This window comes from Anabas testudineus, chromosome 1 (genome assembly GCF_900324465.2).
Source record: "Anabas testudineus chromosome 1, fAnaTes1.2, whole genome shotgun sequence".
Taxonomy (NCBI): Eukaryota; Metazoa; Chordata; class Actinopteri; order Anabantiformes; family Anabantidae; genus Anabas; species Anabas testudineus.
The window spans coordinates 24,442,445-24,466,584 of record NC_046610.1 but is presented as its reverse complement, the minus strand read 5'-3'; the positions used below and the strand labels follow the sequence as shown (position 1 = coordinate 24,466,584).

Genomic DNA, 24,140 nt, shown 5'->3' with positions numbered 1-24,140 from the left:
TTAGCATGGACGCTGACTTCTAGCATCCAGTGAGAGGCACCTTTATCTGAAGAAGAAACAGTATAGGCATAGTATGTAAAAAGGTGTAACTCCATGTTTCCTGGTTGCCCAAGAAACCAGATAGACACAGAATGTAAGATTGAAATAGATACAGAGGTTTTCAGGCAGCTGTTAAAGTCATCATGTCAATCAGGCTTTTTTACTGAATCCAGCACATATCGCTCCAGACTCACCGTCCCCCACCACAAGGCATCAGCATATGTAGCAAACTCCTTGTTGAATTTGTTCTCCACAAGGTAGACGAGGAATGAAGAGAAGATGAGGACCAAGAAGCCGATGTACCAGGCAGTAACCAGCTCCTGCAGAGGCAGAGTTCAAAACTGACATTCAGTCAACACACAGAGGGCAGTCACTTTGATGAATTAGGCTGGGAGAGCAAAAAAATAACCACGGCTCACAGATTCTAGGATTAGTTGTTTTGTTATATTCATTTTTTAGGGACCCTGTATGAAAAACATATTCCCACACAAAGACAGGAGGTGACGTGCTTTGGTTTAGATTTAGCTACAAGCTACTTTCCATCTGGTCTCAGGACCAGAAAAGTTCAGGTGGGTTTTGGGCTGGCTCAAGGTCTCAGTTTTAGGTCTACAACCCCAAAACTAGACAACCCCCTGCATAACAGAGCTATTTACTGCAGATGACCACCTCAGCTCAGTCAATAGCTTGCACTACAGTGCAAGATGAAAACACAGCAGCCACCACCTCAGCCTCCACCTTTCTGTCAACACATTTCACCCCCCCCTTCAATCTGACTGGTGCTCACTGCCACCCACTGGATGCAGGACAATCCAGAGACACATATTTGAAAGCCTGAACAAATTGAATGAAACTATTTGTGCGGCTGGAAGCCATTAGAGTTAGTGAGAAAAGAAATGTTCTTGTAATTTAGATGAGCCAACGCTTTAGGCTGAATCAGCGGGGTGTGACAATGAAAACAGAATTTCTATTGCTTCATAATTGGTTATTTCTGCGTGCGTTTCTTTCACCCAGAATGTACAGTAGAACTAATCGACTAGTCAGAAATTCCCATAAATCATGTACAGTGGTGCAACAGTAGAAGAGTACTGCAGAGCTCTTCTCCACCACACACGCAGCCTTACAGTAAGTGTTCTTTTCATTTAGAAAATGTGATATGAATTACCCAGACCTAATGTGTAGCTCTGAATGAAGTAAAGAAAAGCTATGTCAGAAACAGTGACCTGTCGTGGCTTTTGCATCTAAGGCAGCAGTAATAAGTGGGCGTCTTGGTGTGGGCTGATTCAGGTGAAGCACAAATGGAAGCGAGTTCACTGATAAGAACGGCAAGAGACACATGAAGAGAGGAAGTCAGACAGTAAGAGCTGGACAGAGCTCTAAATATTTCAATTCCTCCAAGTCTGGTACTTCACAGTCTAAAGCAGTACGTCTTTTTCAGCACCTTCTCTAAATTACATAGTATGAAATGTGATATGAAACTGAACTGGACACAATACATTTACCTACATTTATGTGGAAATTTGTCTTAACCTAAGTTTAGATCAGAGTAATTACATCTATATCTATTTTAACTAAGACACACAAGTCATTGAATTGTTCTTGCCTTAATGTTTGTGCATCATATTTACATAAAGGGAGAGAATACAGTACACCTCTATACAACAACATCAAGCCTCACCTCGGATTTGCTGTCTACAGTGCACTGAACATGAGGCAGCCTGGTGGTTGTGGCTAGAGGACAACGTGTATTCATACAGATACGTTCAGCTGTGCTCTCACACCACTGCCCACCTTGCTATGAGCGTAGACCACAGAGCCCAGCAGTTTCCAGGTGCCTCCCCTTCGGTCCATTCGTACCATGCGTAGGATCTGCAGGAAGCGCAGGCTCCGCAGGACCGAGGTGGCGAAGATGTTGCCCTGGCTGCCCGCTGACACCACCGCCACCGATGCTATCAGCACTATGATGTCTGCAGGTCAGAGACGAAACACACACACACACACGTTCACCACAATGACAATGTTCTTCATGGTGTTGGAGGTCGGGTCATTTAAGCCACGTATGCATTTATTATTTATTTATTTATTTATTTATTATTCTTTAGACAGAGGCTTTCTGTTTGTATCTAGAATAAAATCCAGAGCTGGTAGAAGTGCGTCTGGTTAATGTGGAACCATTAATGTGGAACATTAACCAGACATCCTCTAATGCTCTTCTGACTTGAGGAATAACTTTTTCCCCCCTTATTGCCCCATCTCTCTGCTGCAGAGCTTCCATTTTAGTGACACGCGATGTGAAACCCTACCCTTGAATAGTGTTAGATAGTTCACTGCGTGCAGAAGGCTTTGCCACATACTGTATATAACTGTGCCTCCAATTCCTGCCCTTCCACTGAACCCATTGTTGAGGGAGAAAATGCTGACCAAAGTGTGGCTGATGCTATAAAAATTGTACCAGTTGACCCGTAGTGGGAAGAGGGGAACGTCAGCAGCAGCGCCATTAAAAATACATTAATAACACCCGGGATATAAGAGTCGCAGGGGCCCCCTTTTGGAGCTTCAGCGGGTTTTCCTCCCTTTGAAGGTACAGAGAGGGAAAACTTGGAGGGAAGTGATTGGCAGAGGGTTAAATGTGTGTGCACGGTTATGTATGTGTCATATAATGTGTGTTGTTTTGGTAGGTAAACATTTAACCCGTCCAAGTGTTGACTGAGATGCCTCTGACTGTGTGAATCATGTCCACAGAGTCAATCAGAGAACATGAATTGTACTCTTGAATTGAATTAGGTATTCGGATTGGATTAACTTTCAATATCACTTTCTGACAGACTGTAATCTGACATCTCTCTACAGCTCTTGTGTTTCACTTTTTGCTCAGCTATTTGTATTATATATAACCAAATGCGGACATGTGCTCTTTGTTTTTTTGTTTTTTTTTCACTTTGAGATGTGATGAAAAAATGCATTGCAATTTTATAAAGCTATTTGAATGTCTGAACAATGCATCTTAGGACATATGTACATACAACGTCAAAGCACAATAAAGACATTTTAGAAGTGAAACAAATGAGTGACCCATCTAATTGCTACAGTATCAAATTCAATTCATTTTCACTGCTGGTGTTGCACTGATTTCCCAAGTCACCTCCCAGCTCACAGCCCCATTGTTTCTGTACAGGAAATCAGACAAATATACTATAAACAGGGTACGGTGTATGTTACTACACTCCATCATCATCACCACCATTCCAGGACATCTACACACACATTTCTTGTGATTGAGCCCCAGTGACTGATGAGAACTGTGTGCAGCACGAGTCATTCAGTCAGATTGTCAATAGCTGTGTTTCTACCTCAGTCCTCAGAGATCGCCCATGTACGATGGAAGTCTTAATGGATTTTAAATGACTCCAGTGGACAAATCACCTGCTTACACCACTTTAATCTACGAGTCAATTTAGGTGACTCTGGGAATTATATATGTACAGTCTGTTCCTACAGTTGTATTTAGCAGAAACTAGACATGAACACTGTACGTGAACATAAACACATAGATCAGTACGTACTACCAGTTAAGAATTAGTAAAGAGTACGAAACACATCTCAATGGATTCACAGAGTTCAAATAGCTTTTGCTCAAACTGGTTAAAATTCTGCAAGTGAAAGGATGTTTTGAACACACTGAGTTTCCACAGAAGCAGTAAACTGCTTCCCTTGGCGAGAATAACTTTGGCACTAATGCGACTCTGTACTATTCCAGCCAAGTTGTCAACATGCATCTTTGATACCGAGTAATTGAGGATCCCCACTGCCACAAATAAACTGGTTTCCATCTGGCATGGGCCACCAGCAAAAACATAGGAAAATATGAATTATCAGTTTGAACAACTTTACAGATGAGTTGACGAAATGTAAGTTTTGGGCAAATTCATGCGTGGCAATGGTAACAGAACAGAAAAAAAGCATTTCAAATGAACATTCAGCTGGAGTTCAAACTATATGTTTACTCCTGTAATTTTAATGTAAGTGACTCATTATGGAACATTATTGTTCAAATGGTAAAATAAAGAGTGTAGAACTGATATGAGGTCGTCAGCAAAGATAATGAATGTGTCTGAAAACAGTAAGACAACAAATAATATTATTCGATATCACGAGCATTTTGTTTTTTTTTGCCACAATTAGCTTTTAGCTTGTCATAGGACGTTGATTAGTGTAGCTGACATCAAAACACTGTAATAGATGCCAGATATTATTTCAACAAATATATCTGTATAACTGCACTGTAAGAAAATTATATTTCCATACTCTATAATTTTATACAGATTCAATCATAGTGTAAGAGGGTTTATAAAGAGATGTGAACAAACACAGTGATAGGGTTTCTCTCTGCAAGATGCAAGAACACGGGAAACTAAATGATTTATTAATCAGGTTCGTGGCTGTAAAGGTCACAAATAAATGACACGGGGGCTGGTCATCATGTTTCCCTCCATCACCTCCATCTCTACTGCTCAGGTCCTTTCAGTTCAACTCATGTTCCCTTTTATTTCCTCACTTTATCCCATCGCTTCTTGTTTTTCACGCTCTCCGACACCCTGCCTTGCTCTCGCTCCATCTCGCTTTACTTTCACCCTTTTGTTTTCCCCACATTCCCTTAGTGCTAGCCGACTGCACTACTTGCTACAAAGTGTGACGACGGGAGCCCAGGGCGCCCTGCGTGACCTCTAAGCGCTGCAGTCCCTCCCTTGAGCACCCTGCTGTACTTTCCAACAAGGAGCAGAGAGATCCATGTCTAAACAGTGGAAAGAATAAAAGGCACTCAGTGCAACCTCATTACGTAAATGCTCTCTGCTCTTATGAGCTCTGACCACAACTGAAAATGACACGGGCAAACTATGGTCAATAGCGTGCTGTGGAACTGTGCTTATGCCTAACATCAAATTGCGTTCACAGAGAGAACAACCACGCTCCACTAGAGGGCAAGTAGAAGGCAGCGGAAAAGTGGAACATAGAAGAAAAACGAAGTGGTACTTCTGTTGGAGAAAAATATTCTTTTCATGGTGGGAATACATGTATCTAGCCACAAAGAGAAAAGGGTCTGCTCCACAAACTCACCTATCACACAAAAAGGCTTTCTGGCAAAGCGCAGCCGTCCCTGCCACCCTCTGTAGCGACAGCAGCATCCTGCCGACCAGATACGGATGATGTACTCCAATCCAAACACCACGATCATCACAAACTCCTGTTCAACAAGACGAAAAGCAACGTGTTAACCATGGTAACAGAGGACACTAATGTGTTTTTCCAGGCTTCAAACACTGTTCACTGTCACATATTATTATACATCATTAATGTTTTTGTCATTAAAATGGACACCAGGTTGATCCAGTATTATATCTGATAATGACTAAGAACGGTTGTGTGTTAATGCACACGCTTCCATTAGATAACAACACTGACGCAATTAGCGCAGTGTAATTTGTAAAATGGAAACTACAGCTGCAGGGGTAATCGTATCCACTAAATGTTCAACTGTACAAAAAAAGACCTCTTATCAAGGCTTTTGAAAAACATATGTTTAATCAAACCTTCAAGAGTTTTTTTTAAAAGCAAAGTCTCTTCTTGTGCTATTCAGTCCTTTCTGAAGTAAGGTAGGTTTCCAGTTTGAGGGTCGACACTTAGACAAATCAGTCACTGAGCTAGACGTTCTCCTATTTATTTGTTTGTCTGACGCTCTCTAATGGTCTTCTGGGTTTGTCACTGACAAACGAACGCTCTTTGCAGTTGCTATTGTAATTTTAGCCATTCTTGCAACATAGCAATCAATCTGTCGGCTGGTCAGTTGCTCCATCGCCTGCACTGGCAGGAAAAGTTGAAATGTTTAAACCAACTTTAATATCCCACAGGAGATACATCCTATGGGCGTCCTTGATCCCATGCACTTCTTTAAGTCATTTATATTCAAATCAATCTGCTCTTTTTGTATTCGTACACTTTTCTACTTTATAATTTTTAATTCTTGCATTCTTGCATCCCCCTCAAGGTCCTGCTTGTTTTCCAACTATCCCCATCCTAGTACAAAATGAAACAAATTAACAATCCAATATACTAAAAACACACAGTATTAATCATGTCCTTTTTCAAACTAAAAAAAAAAAAGAGTCTTTGAGGAGTTTTAAGTCTCTAACAATCCATGCTGGGAAGTCTGCCCATTTTTGTTTCCATAAAAACTTTTTCAACTCGTTTATTTATTAAACTCATAATTTCAAGTAAAAAAAAAAAACAGTCAGACCAACAAATGTTAACACGTTCTGTCAATAAATTTATTTATAATATGATTATTTACTAGTATAATAGTCATTTAAAGGTAAGTTAACTAAGTTTGAGAGTATGAAACTGTTTTGTGTGATTCTTGACATCTTGTGATATTCCTGTTGAGTTAATGAAACATTATCAGTTGAATCCAGTTTTCCATATGATGCTTTGCAGTGTATGTTAACCAAAATTTCACAGATTTTATTTTGGATTTTTGATGCCTTTCAGAGAGACGTACTGGGACATGTATAGAGCACTTTTCTAAACATATGTTACAAAGTGCTTCACAAGACAGACAAGAAACACATGTAGCCCAACAAGATCAACTTGAGCAAGCACTAGGCAAACAGTGGAGAGGAAAAACTCCCCCTGGGGGAAGAAACCTCCAGCAGAACCAGGCTCAAGTTAAACGGCCATCTGCCTCGACCGGTTGGGGAGCAGGAAACAGCTATACAAACAAAACAATAATACAAACAACTACCACATCGGTCCTTGGGGAGACCAGTTCCAACGTAAAGACATTGTAATCTAATGGAGAGTCTTCCCAAGGACAGATTTGTTTTAGCTTACAGAAGATCGCAAAAGGCTCGCCGGTAGAGGTATGTTTTAAGGAGAGTTTTAAAAGATGTTACTGAGTCAGCTGATCTTATATCCTCGGGTAAGCTGTTCCAGAGTTTAGGGGCTCTAACTGAAAAGGCTCTGTCACCTCTAGTAGTCATTCTGACATTGGGGACATACAGAAGATTTTGTTCCCAAATGAGTGACAGTGGCTTAAAATTGTGAAAACAAAAATGTATTGATGTTGTGCAGAAGAAACATAAATAAATCAGACAAACATGGTCAACCGTGTCTGCAGCTTTTCAGAAAATATGACAAAAACAGCAGTAGAAAAACTGTGCCGCAATAATAAATGAGTTTATTTACATTTTTGGCACAATATTATAACAGTAAAGCCTCTTTATTGGTTGCAGGCTCCATCCCACTCCTGTTGCTAGAATGGAATAATAAAAAAAGACATATTGAATCAAGAATCATGGAATTTCAGTGGTATTATTTCTGTGATTTTGTAACTTAGGGTATTATACTGGTGTGGCCAATTTAACAGTGACACACGAGGGGAAGCTTGTTGTTTGTTTCTTACCAGAATGAGAAGACAGTAGGCAGTGATGTCCTGATGGGATGGTCCTGATGGGATGGTTGAGAAAACAGAGAGCACCAGGCAGCTGAAGACCAAGATGAACCTAAACAAATAGGAGATGGAGAACAATGAGTACAACGTACACACTCACACACACACACACACACACACACACACACACACACACACACACTCACACACAGATCTGGAATCACAGAGGACAGAAACAATGGTGTGACCTCTGAATTACCACACTGACCAGCAGATCAAAAACATCATTACCACCGGTCTGTGTAGTAAATTTTCCTCTGCAAAATACCATTGTATCCATTCTGGCATTGAGGGAGGAGCAGAACACAAGCAACCTGGCAGCGCAGTCACAGAACTTATTTCCCTCAGCAGTGAACCATGAGGCAGACTATTATTCAATTTCCTGGGATATTAAGTTAATCATGCTTGTTTGTGCAACATGATTTGCAAGAAACAAGCAGTGAAACTGCGGCTATTGGAAAACGAGCAACATCCAACCAGCTCCGCACACCGACTATTGCTCCCTGCGCCAGGAAACCATAGCTTATCTTCTTAACCATAACATGTTTGGTTTTATAAAATTTCCATCACATGATTCTTTCAAAAACACATTGCTGTCTGAAATACAAGCAGCGGGTTAGTAGTATTATTAGTGAGTTAGTAGTGGATACAACTTCATTAGACAGTTTAACAATAATAATGAATATAATGACTTTATTCATCCCCTTGGGGAAATTGTGATTGGACAGCTGCCAGACTGTGTCGGCGCTACTACGGAGTTTTGGTGTCTTGTGCAAGGACACCTCAGCAAGTAGCCAAGAGGAACCGGGAATCCAACCACTCACCCAGGGGTTCGCAGGTGACTGCTCTACCACCTGAGCATTTCATCTCCATGAGTGTGAAAACATTTTAGGCTGATATGACTAAATATTAAATATTAAATGATTGACAGCTGAAACTAGAATAAAAATGAGATATCATGAAATAAATGATAATCTCTTATTTAAAATACATTAGCCAGCTGATATGCAGTAATAAGAAACCACTGTGTCGGCAGCTTTTGCAGCTACTTTACCATCATAAAGCTAGAACAGAACAATCTTTCCTGTTGCTCTATTTCTCGACCCTTTGTGCAATCTGGCCTGTTTGAATGTGACCTTTCTGCTTGCAAAAATGGAATAACTGACAATACGACATTGGCTCCCCTCATGTTCACAGCTGCAGAGAAGCAGAGACAGGGGACTCCTAACGATCAGCCTCTTGGTGCCAAACTGACCCCAGATAATCACAGAGCTGAAAGGATGTCTTTCATACTTTAAAACGGAGTCATAAGGATTACATCTAGTGTTTGAATAGTGCCTGTGTGAAAATGGTGGGTGTGCAGAATGGGTCACTGTCCCATAGCCTACAGTACAGTACAGTACAGTACAGGACTGTGCTGTCCTGACCCCAGTCAGGCCCTCACTGACATCATCAGAGCCCAAATGGAGGTCAAAATTTTCCAGGGCCGCGAGGATGGCTATGTCATTATTTCCTGACCCACTGGTTCTCCTCCTGCTCCATCACATGACTCACAGAGCTGCTGGAGGTTCTGAGAGAAATAAAAGCACAAAGTATCAAAAGTTTGAGGTTTGCTCTGTTGACATTTCTAAAGATTTGAATAATATGATTTTGATTGGAGGAAAAACATCTAGTGACAAGCATTGTAGTGCTGTCAGATGAAAAGCAAGCTCCTTGTCACTGGCACACCTACGCCTCTCGCACTTGCAAGGTTGTCAGACCGAAAATTACAGAGTGACAATCAATTCCCTTCATCTATAGCCCAACTTGTGTTTCCATTTTGAATATATTTACTTTTAAAAGGGGATAGAGAACTACTAAAAAGCGCCCTGACAGCATCTTTACGCACGCAGCGAAGTTTACTAATTAATCCCTAAAACCTAGTGGTCTTAGCTGGCCTTGGTCCCCACGTGTTATGATGCCCGGCGCTCACAGTTGGCTCAATTCACGTGGAGCGTGTCGCTCTGCACTTGAGCAGAACGACAGCGCTTAACCTTCAAAACAGCAGCAGCTGAAAATTAAGATGGCTTACACATGCACATGCGAAGAGACACAAATACGCACGATCACATTAACAGCATAGAGACAACTGTCCTTCCACCCACTCACCTTTTTTTTTTTCAAATGTACCCTCCCTACACACAAACACACTCACATTTAAACAGAAAGAGACCCAGAACCAGTGAACAAGTGATAAGTGCCGTTCTGATTGAACTGATTTGTCTGGACAAGGAGGTGCAAGTCAAATGTCTGGCGTGCACACACAGCACCAGCACGTTATAGCCTATCATCTGTGTTCATTTCAAATTTGACTGGTGGATGAAAGCAGGCAGACAACACCTCTGTGATCCTCTGTGTTTCCTGTGCACAGCGGTTACACAAGATGGGAGCCACAGGACCCTGGTGGCCTCTGGGCCAGTGCTGAAAGGCAGTGGGGGGATGATTTGTTAATATCAGAACCTCTTTATTTTTTAGAAGTGACTGTTAACTTGTCTTGTTAGAATGTCAAACAATCAAAAACACACACAAAACACTAGAGATGAGGCAGCTGCATCATTTGGCTTTCAGTCTTGCTCCTATGTATGAGGCATGAGGGGGACTGTATGTCTTCAAAGACCAACTGTCTCATAAATTGTGGAGTTACAAATAGCAGCATTTGTATTTATTTATACTGAATTATTCAAATGTTTATTTGCCATTAATTTATTTAACTAAATGAACAGTTGAACTACTAACAATGACAGTTTACTGTTGCTAGGATCCTGTGCAGTCAGTCTTTTAACTGGCCTCCTCAGGTTTCTTGATTTCAAATGAAGATCTCCCTCACATGACATTTAATGTCCTCTGATGCTGTCCATGGTCCTGAAAACCAAAATCTGCTCCTGCTCCAGATTTTGGCTGAGTTATCATTAAGGCTTAGTGCAGGCACAGATGAAGTGCCACCATGAAGCTGCTTCATCTACCCTTAAGCTCAACTGTGTCTGTGTTCCACCATACATCTGCACATGCTACATGACACTGATAGCAGTGTTTGAATATTGCAGAAATGACTACATATTCATTTACTGTACAAAGAGCACAAATAACATAATGTGTGTACTGGCAGATGCCAATCAAACTGCACCTGGAAAGTTTAAAGCCATTTAAAAGACCAAACAAATCAGCTGGAAGTTGTCAAGTTCACAAGACTGTTAGGCATGGGTGGGATGAACATTCAGTCATTACATTACAGTCTCCACGACGTCTGACCACAAAAATCTGATCAGTTGATCTGAGTTGGCAAAGAGTTGGAAGTTGTTTCCCTCCAAGTGCTCCTGTGATACCTGATCCCACGATGCCTTTGGCCACAGCTCCTGTATCACTGGTGCTTAGGCCAACCCACAGCAGCCTTTGCCCTCCCATAAATCTGTACCTACACTGCACGTGTGTACACCTTCATAGACATGTTCACACATGGCAGCGCTGAATGTATTGAAGTGAACAGCATGTGTAGCTACTTCACAAGAACTAATTACTGACACAGAAAATTATCACTTCTGATTGGCTAGATAGTTTCAATTAAAGGCAGGTACATAGTAGCAGCTTGCCCTCTGTCATAACACGTTCCTCACAGAGCGGTGTCGAGACCATTGAAATGAATGCCACACACACATTTTTGGGATGCACATGCAGACCCGTAAAGAGCCCTTCCTGACCCTCATGGGTGATGAAATCGATGTCACGGATACAGAAACCGGACACACTAAATACCGGTTAGAGTTTATTGCTTGGTGAGGGTCCGTTTACTTGCATGCTTTGACATAACTATAGTGCACCAGTCATAAACATCGACCCTATTTTCACTTTTAGTGAATTCATGAGGAGACGAGGACACAAAGCGAGTGTAACTCTTGTCATAAAGGTGTCTGTGGTGTTAGCAACAGATGCATTATGTTGTTGACAGCTGAAATGTGTACATAAATCCTTAGAATGCATGCTGTAAGCTTTAAGTTTCAGGTTCAGGGCCCTCAGACTTTTAAATTGATTTGAAATGTGTTAAAGCTACTTAGCTAAGAGATAAAACATTAATCTCCAAAGTTCATCAACACAGCCGTCAGAGGAGACTCCCTCACAACGTCTTCCACAAAACATTTTACATTTAGTCATTTGACAGATGCGTTTGTCCAAAGCCACTTACAAGTGAGGTACAAGGGAAGCACAACATCAAAGCCAAGGAGAAGTAAAGTAAAACATCATCGCTGGCCGTCTTAGCTTAACTACCCTTATAAGACTATGACCTCTGATCCCTCCTGGCAAGTCACAGATTTACATTCCTCTACACAGTTCTAAAATTCTTCTAACATTTCTGGCTTACACGTGGGGAGGAGTAGACCTTGGGAACATGTCACACACCTCTGACTGTTTAAATACTGCAATTACATTCCCTGCCTTTCAGCGCAGTCCCATATGCATATGCACAACCACTCTAAATCTGCAAACAGAGCGTGCATGCATGTGCTCTGCACAAGGTCTCGCCAGCCGCTTACATGTAAAAAGCCACCGTGCCGACAGTGAGCCGGGGGCGGGGAGTGTGACTGTAAATCTCAGAGGACGGACGCTAAGAGACCCGAAGATGACAGAATAATTTTCCATAATGCACCTGGGCTCTTTGAAAGGCTGAGCCAGGGATGCACTCTGTATTTTGTCAAGAAGCAGCGGTAGGGTGGGCATTGTGTCTCTCTCCTTCCACCTTACGCTGATGTTTGGCTTTTCAGTCTGAGAGCAACATGAAAAGAGAGAGGAGAATGTGTTCAGGGGATTAGTTGAGTGTAAATGAACTTGCAAAGTTGTCTCAAAAAGGCAGCGGGGACGAGGATTTTTTATGACGTGTGACTATTGATACAGTGAGCTGTTTATGAGGAGCCCCCCCCCCCCGGCTTCATTCGCTGTGCAAAGAGTTTAGAAATACGACTGTTTCGATAACATAGGAAACACACAGCACAGGGAAAATAATGCAGGACAGTCTGATCTGTGGGTAAGCTGAGCATTCACACAACATCAAGTGGAGTGTACCAGCACAGTTTACCAGACTTTCACTGGAATATCACATTTTCAGTGACGTGCGATTTTGTGGTGGTCCCGCCATGCTGTTTATGTTTGGGATAAGGAAAGGGCATTTAAATGAAACTCTGTCCACCACAATGGAAGGTTTCAAATACTGTTGGGAACAGATTGCAGAGTGAACAGATGACAGGAATCTTGTTGATTGCCCAAATTTCCACTTTTTCCCGTTTTTGCTCTTCCCCTGCTCTGCAGACAGAGAAAGTCAGATTATCTAATTGTTTTTTGTGTTTGGCCTCTGTACAGATGCTTCATACTGTAGCCTGAACCTACAGTATGAAGCTCTGAATGTTTTGGGAAGTACACAAATTTTTTATTCCATTATATCCATGAGACAATGCTCTTCACATTGCCACCGTATGACGAGTCTACCTCTCCTTACAGGATCCGGCATCACTTGAAGAATGTAGAAGGACTACCGGGAGAGTTTGGCTGTGATAAGTTTAATTTGCTCCTCTCTGTCTGGGGATGTCACTACAGCTTTGTGTGTTACCACAGGTGAGAATTACACAAACAACCAGATGAATACATTATTTTACATTGAGGACTGTGGCTCTTGTGGCAGGCAGACAGTTGCCAGGCCCGGCAGCAGAAGCATCTGGAGTGAATGAGGTTTGTGTACAAAAGGTTTATACAGTATGTGCAGACCATTTACCACTGTGTATTTTACATCTTAGTCAAGCCAAATCTAGCAAAGGTGCTGACCATCAGCAACTTAACTTTAGCCTTGTTTAGCCTTCACACACTGGACAACCAGGTACTTCCTCCAGACTGCTGGTGTAGAATAAGTAAATCACATGTCCAGTTAGTCTGCTGAACACAGAGACATCACACTACTGTCAGCAGTGCATCCACCTCCCGGCAAGACAGTGAACATGAAGATGAAGAAACGATAGCATTACTCTTAAAGTTGTGCTGCAGGTTTAGCTTGCTGTCAAACTGCAGTCAACAATATGGGGAATGCTTTACACTTTACACTAATTTAAATATCTTAAACATTCGCATGTAGCTCTAACTAGTATCATAATGTAGAACAAATTACTCCGTCATCTTACCTCATTTCCTACTGTGCCCACAAAAAGGTAATTAGTGCGAAAAGGAGGTGAACAGCATGCAGCATCCTATAATGCCAGCTTGGGAGCACAGGAGATAGAGTTAGCTTCACAGCTGGACAGAGATAACACAGCTCAAGTCCAAAAAAAGAAACTATAGAGGAAAACAAGAGGAGCCATCGTAGGGGCACAAACATAATCCCAATGCTATTACAAAAGCAAAATGAAAAAGAGCAACAAGGAGATAAAACCACAGAGAACACCCACGGTGCACAGCTAGTTCACACTCATCCTTTATTTGAACACATCTAAGAGACCACAATGAAAATTCAGTGAAAACTGCAGTAAAAGTGAAATGGAGAGCTGAGGGCCTGTAACATGCTTGTTAGAAAAGGCTGAGAGATACAGATGTATAAAGCCACAAGTGTGCAGACGCGTAAAGCAGCCTTACTCCAGTTTAATGTGTCCTGTTCTGTGATGTCGAGACACGTAAAGAGGTGCAAATTAAAACTCCATCAGCAGAGCCGTAGGATGGCTTGTAACGGAAAGTAAAAGAGGGGAACCAAACAAGCCTGACTTCATCAAGGAGCCAGACCCCGACTGCACAAACTCCCACTGTGGTTGGAGCTCGGCTGGATTGTGACTCTCCCTCCATGTACTGTACGGTGGTAAAACTGCAAACTGGACCTTAAACACTTCTCATTTCTTTACTATTCTATGTTATTATCAAAACTGGCATTGTGCAGTTTTAGTCAGTCAGATTAACAAGTTGTGTGTTACCAATTAAGATCTTATTAGCACACATTAGCCTCACATCCTTAGTGCTGATCTTTTCATGACTGACAGTTTTTCAGTCATAGAAAATGTGTGTGATTTAAATCCCAATTGAAATATTGCCTTAAAAAAGATATTAATATTCTGTTAATATAGTATTCATATGTACGTAATGTAAGTTTCCATAGTCCAAGGTCACAGGGTTTTACCTGACCGCCTATCCAAAAGTTAAACATATTCAATTTACAATTACATGTGGTTGGGGCAGCAAGTAGAATGGGTCATTGGCTGATTGCAGGGTCAGTCATTCTGTCCCTGGCTCCTCATGTTCATGTTAAATTGCCCATAAAATAGCTGATCCTCACATCAGGTGGCATCAGCAAATGTTGGGTACTGCTGACTGCTATAAAATATCAAATTGTCTGATGTTAAATTATATTTTTATCACTGTTGGCTATGACAGCGTGCATTAGTGGTGTAAAAGGAACCTGCTTGCTTTGTAAAGACTTGCTATCACATCTAGATGTAAGACGGGCTTGGCAACTTCAAATCACAGTTAATACTTCACATAAACTCGTGCTGGAGCGAAACAAATATTGGGTGTCTTGATGGGCAGCATCTTAGTGTGTTAGGCAACAAGCTGAAACTAATGTCGTTCTCTTGAAAGAGCATTTCCAGCATGAACAGGGCTGCGGTGGATCTACAGTAGGTTCTGAGGGACTATGTTGATGGTGTGATCACATGAACTGACAGATGTTTGATGTCTACCAATAATTCATTCGCTGAGAATTAGTATCTTCCCATTATTATAATATAATATTATAAATATTTCCTTTGTTCCATTACCCAGTCTCCGATGCATCACAATCAACAAATCCTGCTGCCAACAGAGACAAAGGTGATAGTTTATTTTAGTTTAGTTAAAAAAGAGCCTTCAGGACAAGACTGGGATGATAATTAATCCTCACTACTTTAATTTGAGTATTTCTGTCACACAGCTCCCATTATGCCCCTTAAGGGAGAGGATATTGTCCAAAACAGACATTGTCAGGGATTGATTTGTGTCATTTGCAAACCTATCGATCTTATTCCCCAGTTGAAAATGTCCACAGCAACTTTCCTGTACAGTCTGATCTGCACGGCTTTGATGTGCTTAGTTCCGCAGTGTCCCACTTTTCAGTTTCTCTCTCCATCGATCAACACTATTTGTCTACTTTCTCCAGCCAGTGACGGATCAATAGTTGGACCTTCGGGCACTGCCCCATTTCTACCTCCAATTTCCCTCTAGGCAAACAAGTATTAATGGCTCCAGGTGAGAGGATAATGAGGCCCCCAGACATAGATTCACACAGGTCGGGGAGTGGCAAAGACACACAGAGCTCTCATTGTCACACTGTAATCAGAGATGGACATAGAAGAGGAGTGAAGTGGCGTCCTGGACTAACCCCACAGAGTTTGGAAAACTGATACCATCATGTCTTGAATAAAGCTGTCCAGATGGTGCTCTGACCAACAACCACATGAACCACCACGCCCACACTCGCCTGTAGTGTGCCCAGCCACCAACTCAAAGGTCAAAGTCATAGATAAATAAACCAACTGAATGTGTGGAAGATGAATCAGCAGAGCGGGAAAAAATAAAGTTAGTGGTCTCAGTTCATTCAGGACGGTGCTGCGGAAAACGGGGCTCTCTAAAGGTCAGCGAAATTTAGATCAGAAGAGTTTCAGCAGAAGTGGTCGGCGCTTAAAAAGAAGGTCATCAAGACACACTGGGCCTGTGCTTCAACGTTTAGAGCTTTAAACTAAATCAAAAAAACACTCTCCTGGAGGTAAACCACTGAACACACCACTTTCCAACTAGAGTAGAGAAGAGATCAGCAGAGCTAAAAGCTGTTCAGCAATTTCATTCACTGTGATATCAGTTCAGGCAACCCCCTGTGACCTCAATATAGCACGGACCCCCATTAATCAAGAGTGCAGGAGTCAGCTGGTCGATGGGCTGACGTCTTGCATCCATCTTCATGCAGACTAAATTTGGGTGATAACGGAGAACGGAGCTGATGACTGAGAGTATTAAAATGGCCTGTGCGGCCGTCCCGCAGCTGAATTATTAATCAAATACTGATATATATACGTTGTGACGACAGCTTTTCAATCAACAGCCAATCTTTCTTTTCAATCTTCAGTTCCATTTTGCTTATTTTCTTTGGTGGTAACTGATGCTTGAGGTTGGTATTTGAATGTAATCAGTTGTGTCTGCCACAGAGAACTACGTCAACGAACTTACAAACAATATTATATATGATGCGTTTATTTCCCTTCAGTGCGTTCCTTATATGTAGCAAGGCAGAAAAAAAGGTTGTAGAGTTCAGGATGTGAAAACATTCCAAAATCTTTCTCTAACCCTAAAGGCGTGCTCACATTACAGCGGTAAAACGAGAGCCTCGCATTGCGTGTTCTGCAGTGGTCAGTGAAGTATCTGCCCGTGTTTACTCGCTACCGCTGAACATAATCCAGGGCTTCTGCAGAAATGTCCAATATCAATGTTCTGTTTGCCATTGAGGTTGTAATTAAAAGGGTTTTTAAAAATGGCAATCAGTTGTAGTGAAGGACTTGAACAAGTTTCATCCAAAGGTTTCATTGCTTGCCAATGCTAATGTTACTTTTACTTCTGGTTTGAGGACTTTGCTTTGCATCTAAGCTCTTTTTGAATTCAGCCATGTGTCCATGTTGAACTACTATAGTTATGTAATGTAAGAAAAGTAGCTTATTAAGGCTAATTGATGTAGTTTAAATACTGTACAAAGTCACAGTCCTGGATCATAATGTGAGGTCTTGCTTTTGTTCTTCCCATTCAGCCAACAATAGATGGTGAATAACAACATTATCCTGTTGGAGGAACTTTGACCTGTGACTCAGGCAGCCCTTTCTGACACTAGGCAGTATGTTTTGCTCCAGGATTGCTTGATGGTCTTCAAATTTCACTGTACGCACCCTGAATCTTGGATCTTGTCCTTGGATCTTTGTCTACCAACTGCATTATCCTTCTCTCCAGTCAGGCTTCAGTTTTTCTTCTGTGGCCACGTCCAGGGATTTGGACACGGTCCCATGGACGTGCTCTCCTATGACCCTAAATTTGTTCAAATATTTGCAACTGTAGTTACTGGGACATCAAGCGTCTTGGAGATGATCTTGTGGCTGTTTTAATGTTTCCCTTTAATTTTCTTTCTGATCTCCTCTCAGCACTCTCCTTTGCTTTTTCTGGTGATGTTCGGTGTGGTGCACATAGTGATAAACAGAAGGGTGACTCATTTTTTCCATTTAAATAGACTGAATGACTGATTGCAAGATTGAAGACATGTGAACTATATAATAACAAATGAATTGGAATCTCACTATAATCGAATTACTTATGATTTTTTCTAGTTGTACCAACAAATTTGTCCAGGTGGTCTTTGTAGAACAAACAACAGCTAAACATTTTCCTCTATGACATACCAAAGGCACACAGGTAAACATAAGACCATTGCTTTTAACTATATATATGTACTATATATATATATATATTTATGATATTCCTTTCTCACTTGGGGAAATAGTCAGTTTGATTTCAGGCTTTTCATAACTTGCACATAACAAGTTATCATTTGTGTTTTGTTTACAATGCATCAATAGAGGAAGACATGATTAGAAATGACACATTCCTGTACCCAAAACTACCACAGATAATATTTTACCTAACCTGATATGAAATGTGCGTTACAAACAATAAAAAGTGCATTATTGACAGTTGCCTCAGTCCAGTTTTGTTTAACTGCAGTTGTCTTCACTTTTTTTAATGAGCAGCAGCTAAAACTAATGGTTTGAGCTAAAGCTTCAAGTTAAAGCTATTTCACTTTTGATTCTGGTGCCCAGCAAAACAGCAAGACGATATTTTCTGTAATGATGGTGATGTTTTGCCTCTGGCTAACAATGTGACGTAGTCATGACGTTGGCCTTAAAAGCTTGCTGGTAATAATTCCTCTACAGCATGTATGCGCGTATATGCATGTGCAGTTTATTATAATAAACAAACCAGCAAGCAGAGAAAAAACTGCTTGGAGGCCTGAGTAATTAACTGCAAATATATGGGAATATCTGAAGATCCATCCACAAGGCAAAGCACACTAGTGTTTCCCAGAGGAGAACGAAGCCGCAAGCAAGGCTGGACAAGCTCCAAGAACAGAGAAAATTAAAATCCTGCCTCCACGTGTTAGACAAGTTAGTTATCATAGAAGTTAGCATGGGAAATGACAGATCCATTCACAAAATCCTGGTTTAGTGGGCGTTTAATGAACAGGTTCTTCGAGTCAAACAACTTTATCTTACAAATCCTTTAATGATGTCACAATGCTATGGTAAATGGTTAGTTTTAGGCACTTCACCACCACAGTAGATGTTGTGTGCACCGAGCCAAGATAAAGACATATCTCTATCAACATAGCTCTGATCATAAGATGATACTTTAAATGTTCCCAACATGGAATAATCCTCCACTGTCTTTGAGTGCAGAAACATTACCGTCAACAGACAGATGAAGATATCTGATGATAAAGTGTATCATAACCTGCCTGTCAATATAAAATATGTCATAGCTGTCTTGGAAATACTATCTAAATTATCTAACTTAAATCCTTTTCAGTTCTTTAGTAGTAGACTAGGAGTAATCTCTAAAAATGTGAAAAGTTGGTGATGACTGGCCCCATATGACATAATAAATGACCTGCAGGGGAAAGAGAGTCCCTATCTCCAATGCTGACAAGCTATCATAAAACATACAGAGAACTACAAGTAGGACTTAGTGACTCTCAGCAGATATCTGATGTAACAAGGAAAATCATGGAGAGTAAGCATCTCCCTCAATCAACAACATCTTATATCATGTATGTGGTTCAGTTCTTATAGCTTTAACATGATAAACATCTGTCTTCACTGAGAACAACACTAGCCCACCCAGCTGTAATCTCATCATCAGGTGTCTCACAATAGCAGCTCGCCACCATGTACAGTATGGTCTCTCATCCTGTTAGTGTGAAACATGGGAAAGTGGGACACTATCAAGACCTGTCTGCAGGTAGACCATAAGTTGGGAAAAATCACAATCACATGTTATTTTCACTTAACATGCAGTACACGCATTGCGTTGTTTTATCCTATTTGAACACAAAACACTGAACAAGTTGTGTCTGTTGGAGCAAATATGATCAAATCTTTTCTTAAGATATGTGACTGGCAGACAGGACAGTAGAGAAAACTTGTACTGCTGCGTATCACTTCCAGCTTTTTAGGTACAAGATTTATTAAAGATATTCCTAGATGGTTGCTAGATGATGAACCATCACAGCTTTTATGATCCTGAGTTTTGCTAGTTTGTTTATATTAAATTAAGTATTAAAAATAATAAAACTGGCAAAAAATGTAATTAATTTGATCGGGGAACTAATTATATTACAAAATAGCGATTTTCCCATCAGCCTCAGCAAAGCCTGTGTTGTTTGCTATATTATATTACATGTTATATTTCATGCAAATTCTTTAAATATAATCATTTGAACAGGGTGAACGTTATACACCCACGGTGCCTTAACACAGCCTCACAGAGCCACGCCATGCTCTTAACACCTGCAGCATTATTTTGAAAGTGAACATGCCTTGTATTAAAGCTTGAGTCTCAAAATCCATCCTTTCAGGCTGCCCCGCCCAGTGTGCCATCTCCATACTCCACTATGCTCTACTACCAACTGCTCCGCTTCTCTGAAGAGTAATCATTGAAATTCTCTGACCGATTAACAGAGCAATTAGAAGCAAATACTGTATCTCTGCCCCACTGCCACTGCTGCTCCGTGATTCTGATTTCACAGGAAGCATTGACAAAAAAATACTATACAAAAAAATATTAACAATAGTAGTAGTGGTGGTTTTCTTTTCTTTTTTTTTCAGCTGCAATGTGTTGAGCTCTTCAGCTTGATAGTCTTTAGACTGACAATACAGTTGATAAAAACATTAATATTATACAGTAGTTTGTACTTAATTGGGTTATAGCATTTCATATGCAGCGGGCCATTTATATATATATATATATATATATGACAAGCTTGCAAGCGGTGTGAATGAGAGAAATTAGATTTCAGATTTCAGATGGGCTGTCAGTGCAGAGAGTCATTTTTTACAACTGCTGCTGCAGCAGAACACAAAGCTTCCACTGCAGTTGACACAAGTCAAGGGCTTCATCTTTTGCCTCACATTTGTCTTTTTGTCAACAATGGCGCCATCAGCTACATTTTGTTTCCCCAAATGACAACTTACACTAGTTCTTCCTCAAATATATGGGATGTTCTGCACACACAGACACACACACACACACACACACACACACACACACACAGACACACACACACACACTGAGTCATCACTTGTATTACACTGACACACACTGTTCATTAAGCAAGTGTTGAGGTACAAGTACAAATCAGCACATTTCCACTCACGTCACCATAAACACTGTTTCTCTCTTTATGTTTTTGCTGCATACAGAGATGATAAAACACAATTACTGAGGAAACCTCACAATGAGGGACTTGGGAGTGTTTCCTATAGTTCTCTCATTATTTCATTACATTGTGTGGGCCCTTGTAAATTGTATGCGTAGGCCTTTTCATTACCAATCACTGCTCACGAAGAAGCACAGTGGCTTTCCAAAGCATATTCAGCACTTAGCTGTAATATCAGGCTGGAGATTTACATTATTAAGTCTCAGTATGACGAGATGAGATCCAGCTCTTGGTTCATCTCTTTGCCCTCAGTTCATGAAGAAGGAATTAGGTGACTAAAAGCGATTTCAACAAACAAAATAGGTGAAAAGGCAGCCAAAACAAAGAGGAGGGAAGCTTCAGCAAAGTAATGAAGGGATGGCTGTCCGACTGTTAGTGACCTCTAGGTCCAAAAACAAAAGTAGCTAATTCCGCGAGCTACTTTCTCCTGAGATGATGAAAAGAATAACTGATGGGAGCCCGAGTCCGCTCTGATGCTGACCAACGGCCAATAAAACACATGCACCTGATTGCATGCCACTGCTCATGGTAAACCCATTTTCTGTGGAAAAGCAGTACACTTCCTGTGCAGTCGCAGAGTGGTGAACAGCACATTCTTTGGCGGCTCTTCAGTGTTTCTGTTAAAGGGATTTGTTATGCCGTTTTCACAGAGTGGGTACGCTTCAGAGCGATGCGTGCAACTCAAGAGAGCTGCTTGGTTTTTGTGGAAACAATAATTGAGGTGGCACATAATCACGCTCCCTGTTTTCTGGAAAAATTGTTGACTTTTCTGTTCAAGGTAATTTGAACTTCAAGCCACTGCGGAGTAAAACAGAAATTCAAAAACCTATAAAAGGGTGCTCTAATATTTCGGAGAGACAGACAAATGTGCTGAAAGGCTGTACGATGAGAACGTTTATGGTGTCAGACTGGTTTTTAATAACCAGGGGACATTTTTAAATGAGGGGCATTCACAGGGTCAGGATGATAAAACACAGAAATACAGGAGCCGGTTGGCTGTTTTTGTTAGAGTAACGATAACAACCTCACAGTAAATTATAACTGGGCTCAAGCTGCAAAGCCAAATGGAAAGATGATATAAATCTGAGATGCTAAATCTATTCACTTTAGAATGCACAAGTTGGAAATTCTGAGAAGTTTTCGGGTTAAGGGTGTGGGGAGGATGAGGTCGGAGATGGAGGTATTTTCCATCCATTAGTGGCATAGCATGAGATACACACATAATTCACTTTCCACATCTTCACCCAATTAAATAATCGCATCATAATCAAGTGAGCTCTGGCTGGATGCTTCACGTCAGTGAGGAGTTATCGAGCCCAGAACGCCAAGCAAAGCTTCTCTCCCTCAATGTCTCTCTCTCTCTCTCTCCATCTCTCTCTCACACACATACACACACATACACACACACACACCCCAGCAGGGAATTGCACATTATACTCTAAAATGATTTGAATGAACACAGCTGATGCAACCAAATAAACCATTTCCAAACAGATTCTGGCAGATGTTCGCTTCTCAGCTGAAATATTTTTAAAAGCCAAACATATGAATTAAGAATGAATAATGCCTGGTGCGAATGTTGCCTGCTTTGACAGCTGCTGGGGCTAGTGCTGCAAATACACTGTACAGAAAAAAAAAAATATTAATAACAATAAATAAAACCTAGAGTTAAACAGCGACACAGATGCAACAAAGAAGAGACATATGCAAGTGAAAAACCTGCACATGTTCACACTTAGACATGCAGTATTTGAATTCACACAGGGTGTTTAAAGCTGTGACATTAAGCACTGAGTGAACAGAAATGTGCTCCTGTGCTGTTTAAGTGACTGTCAGGGTTGTCCTTATTCTGTTGTACTTCACTGTGTACAGGAGCGTTTAAATCTACGACTGCAGCTTAGCTGGAAAAGGTCACGCAGCCCTTCAGGGACAATGAAAACACTCTGCTGGATTTACTGGATCTCCATGGACTCTGCAGAGATTTACCATTATTAAGAAAGCAACAACTGTCTTCTTCTATTTATGTCTTATTAGGACACACACAGATTGTGAAAAATCAAAACCATCATAACTTAGCTTAATAAGGTGGGCCTGCAGAAAAAAGCTGGCATACAATCCTCAACCACAACACTACGGTGTTGAAATCTAGTGGTAGTTGAGGCAACAGAGTATGATTCACATTATGTTCATACTCATCGAATTATTCAGCCATACACTTACTCCAGACCTCTGAATTACTGCCAACAGATCCCATCCGTTTTGCTTATTGAAGGCTTTTTATTCGGTTCAAAACAACAACTGAGCCAGTCAGAGCTCTGTAGGCGAGATTCAGGACGGAGATGCCAGCTTCCAAAAACTGCTGCAACAATAGCGAGTGTGGATGAGCACGACGCTTCTATGCTGCTGTATATGCAAATATGTACTGAACACAAAACATATTTTGTGCTCCCGCACATTAGCACCGATAATATGCGAATTATTATGGTATGTCCAAGTGCACATACACATATGACAACATCTGGCCCTGCTGGCACAAAGATGTGTCTCCGGTCAACATACGTAACATGTACTCTTACAAACCTCTGGAGGTGTCCAAGCTCTTCCCACGAAGCTGCTGGGCACTCAAAGCTTTTCAAATAATCCATAATCAATAATTGAAAGTGGTGTCTGTGGAGAAATGTGTACTGGCTGTACTATTTAAGTCCAGGATCTGTCGTCGTGTCTGAATGAAGAGATGATGAAGGATCATAATCGTCTACCTGGACATATCTGTAAACTTTGTCTGATGGTGTTTATTGTGAGTGGCACTTAGCCCAGTAAGATGAGCTTTCTCATGTTTAATGTTATAAAGCGTTTTTCTTGGAAGGAAATTTATTTTGAAAAGAAGAAGAATAAAATGTACTTCCCAAGAAAAGTGTGAGTAATAAAAAAAAACATCTTAACAGGTTGTTCTTCTCCTGTTCTCTGTCCACAGTAAGGTGGAGATTCCTGTTCTCTTTCAGGCTGTTGTGTTCAGTTCAGCATCTCCCTCCAGGTGATACTGAA

At 41.0% G+C, this 24,140-nt stretch overlaps 1 protein-coding gene across 4 annotated transcripts in view; it reads right to left on the bottom strand.

The window, feature by feature from the left end:
* kcnq5b (potassium voltage-gated channel, KQT-like subfamily, member 5b) overlaps positions 1-24,140 on the bottom strand; it is a 96,629-nt gene that overhangs the window by 21,121 nt on the left and 51,368 nt on the right. For all 4 annotated transcript variants that reach the window (XM_026359218.1, XM_026359219.1, XM_026359215.1 and 1 more), the window contains exons 2-5: positions 7,493-7,592; positions 5,152-5,278; positions 1,828-2,003; positions 234-359 (exon numbers count right to left, since the gene is read on the bottom strand). In XM_026359218.1, the coding sequence (XP_026215003.1) occupies positions 234-359; positions 1,828-2,003; positions 5,152-5,278; positions 7,493-7,592 (529 nt within the window). The remainder of the gene's footprint in view (positions 1-233; positions 360-1,827; positions 2,004-5,151; positions 5,279-7,492; positions 7,593-24,140) is intronic.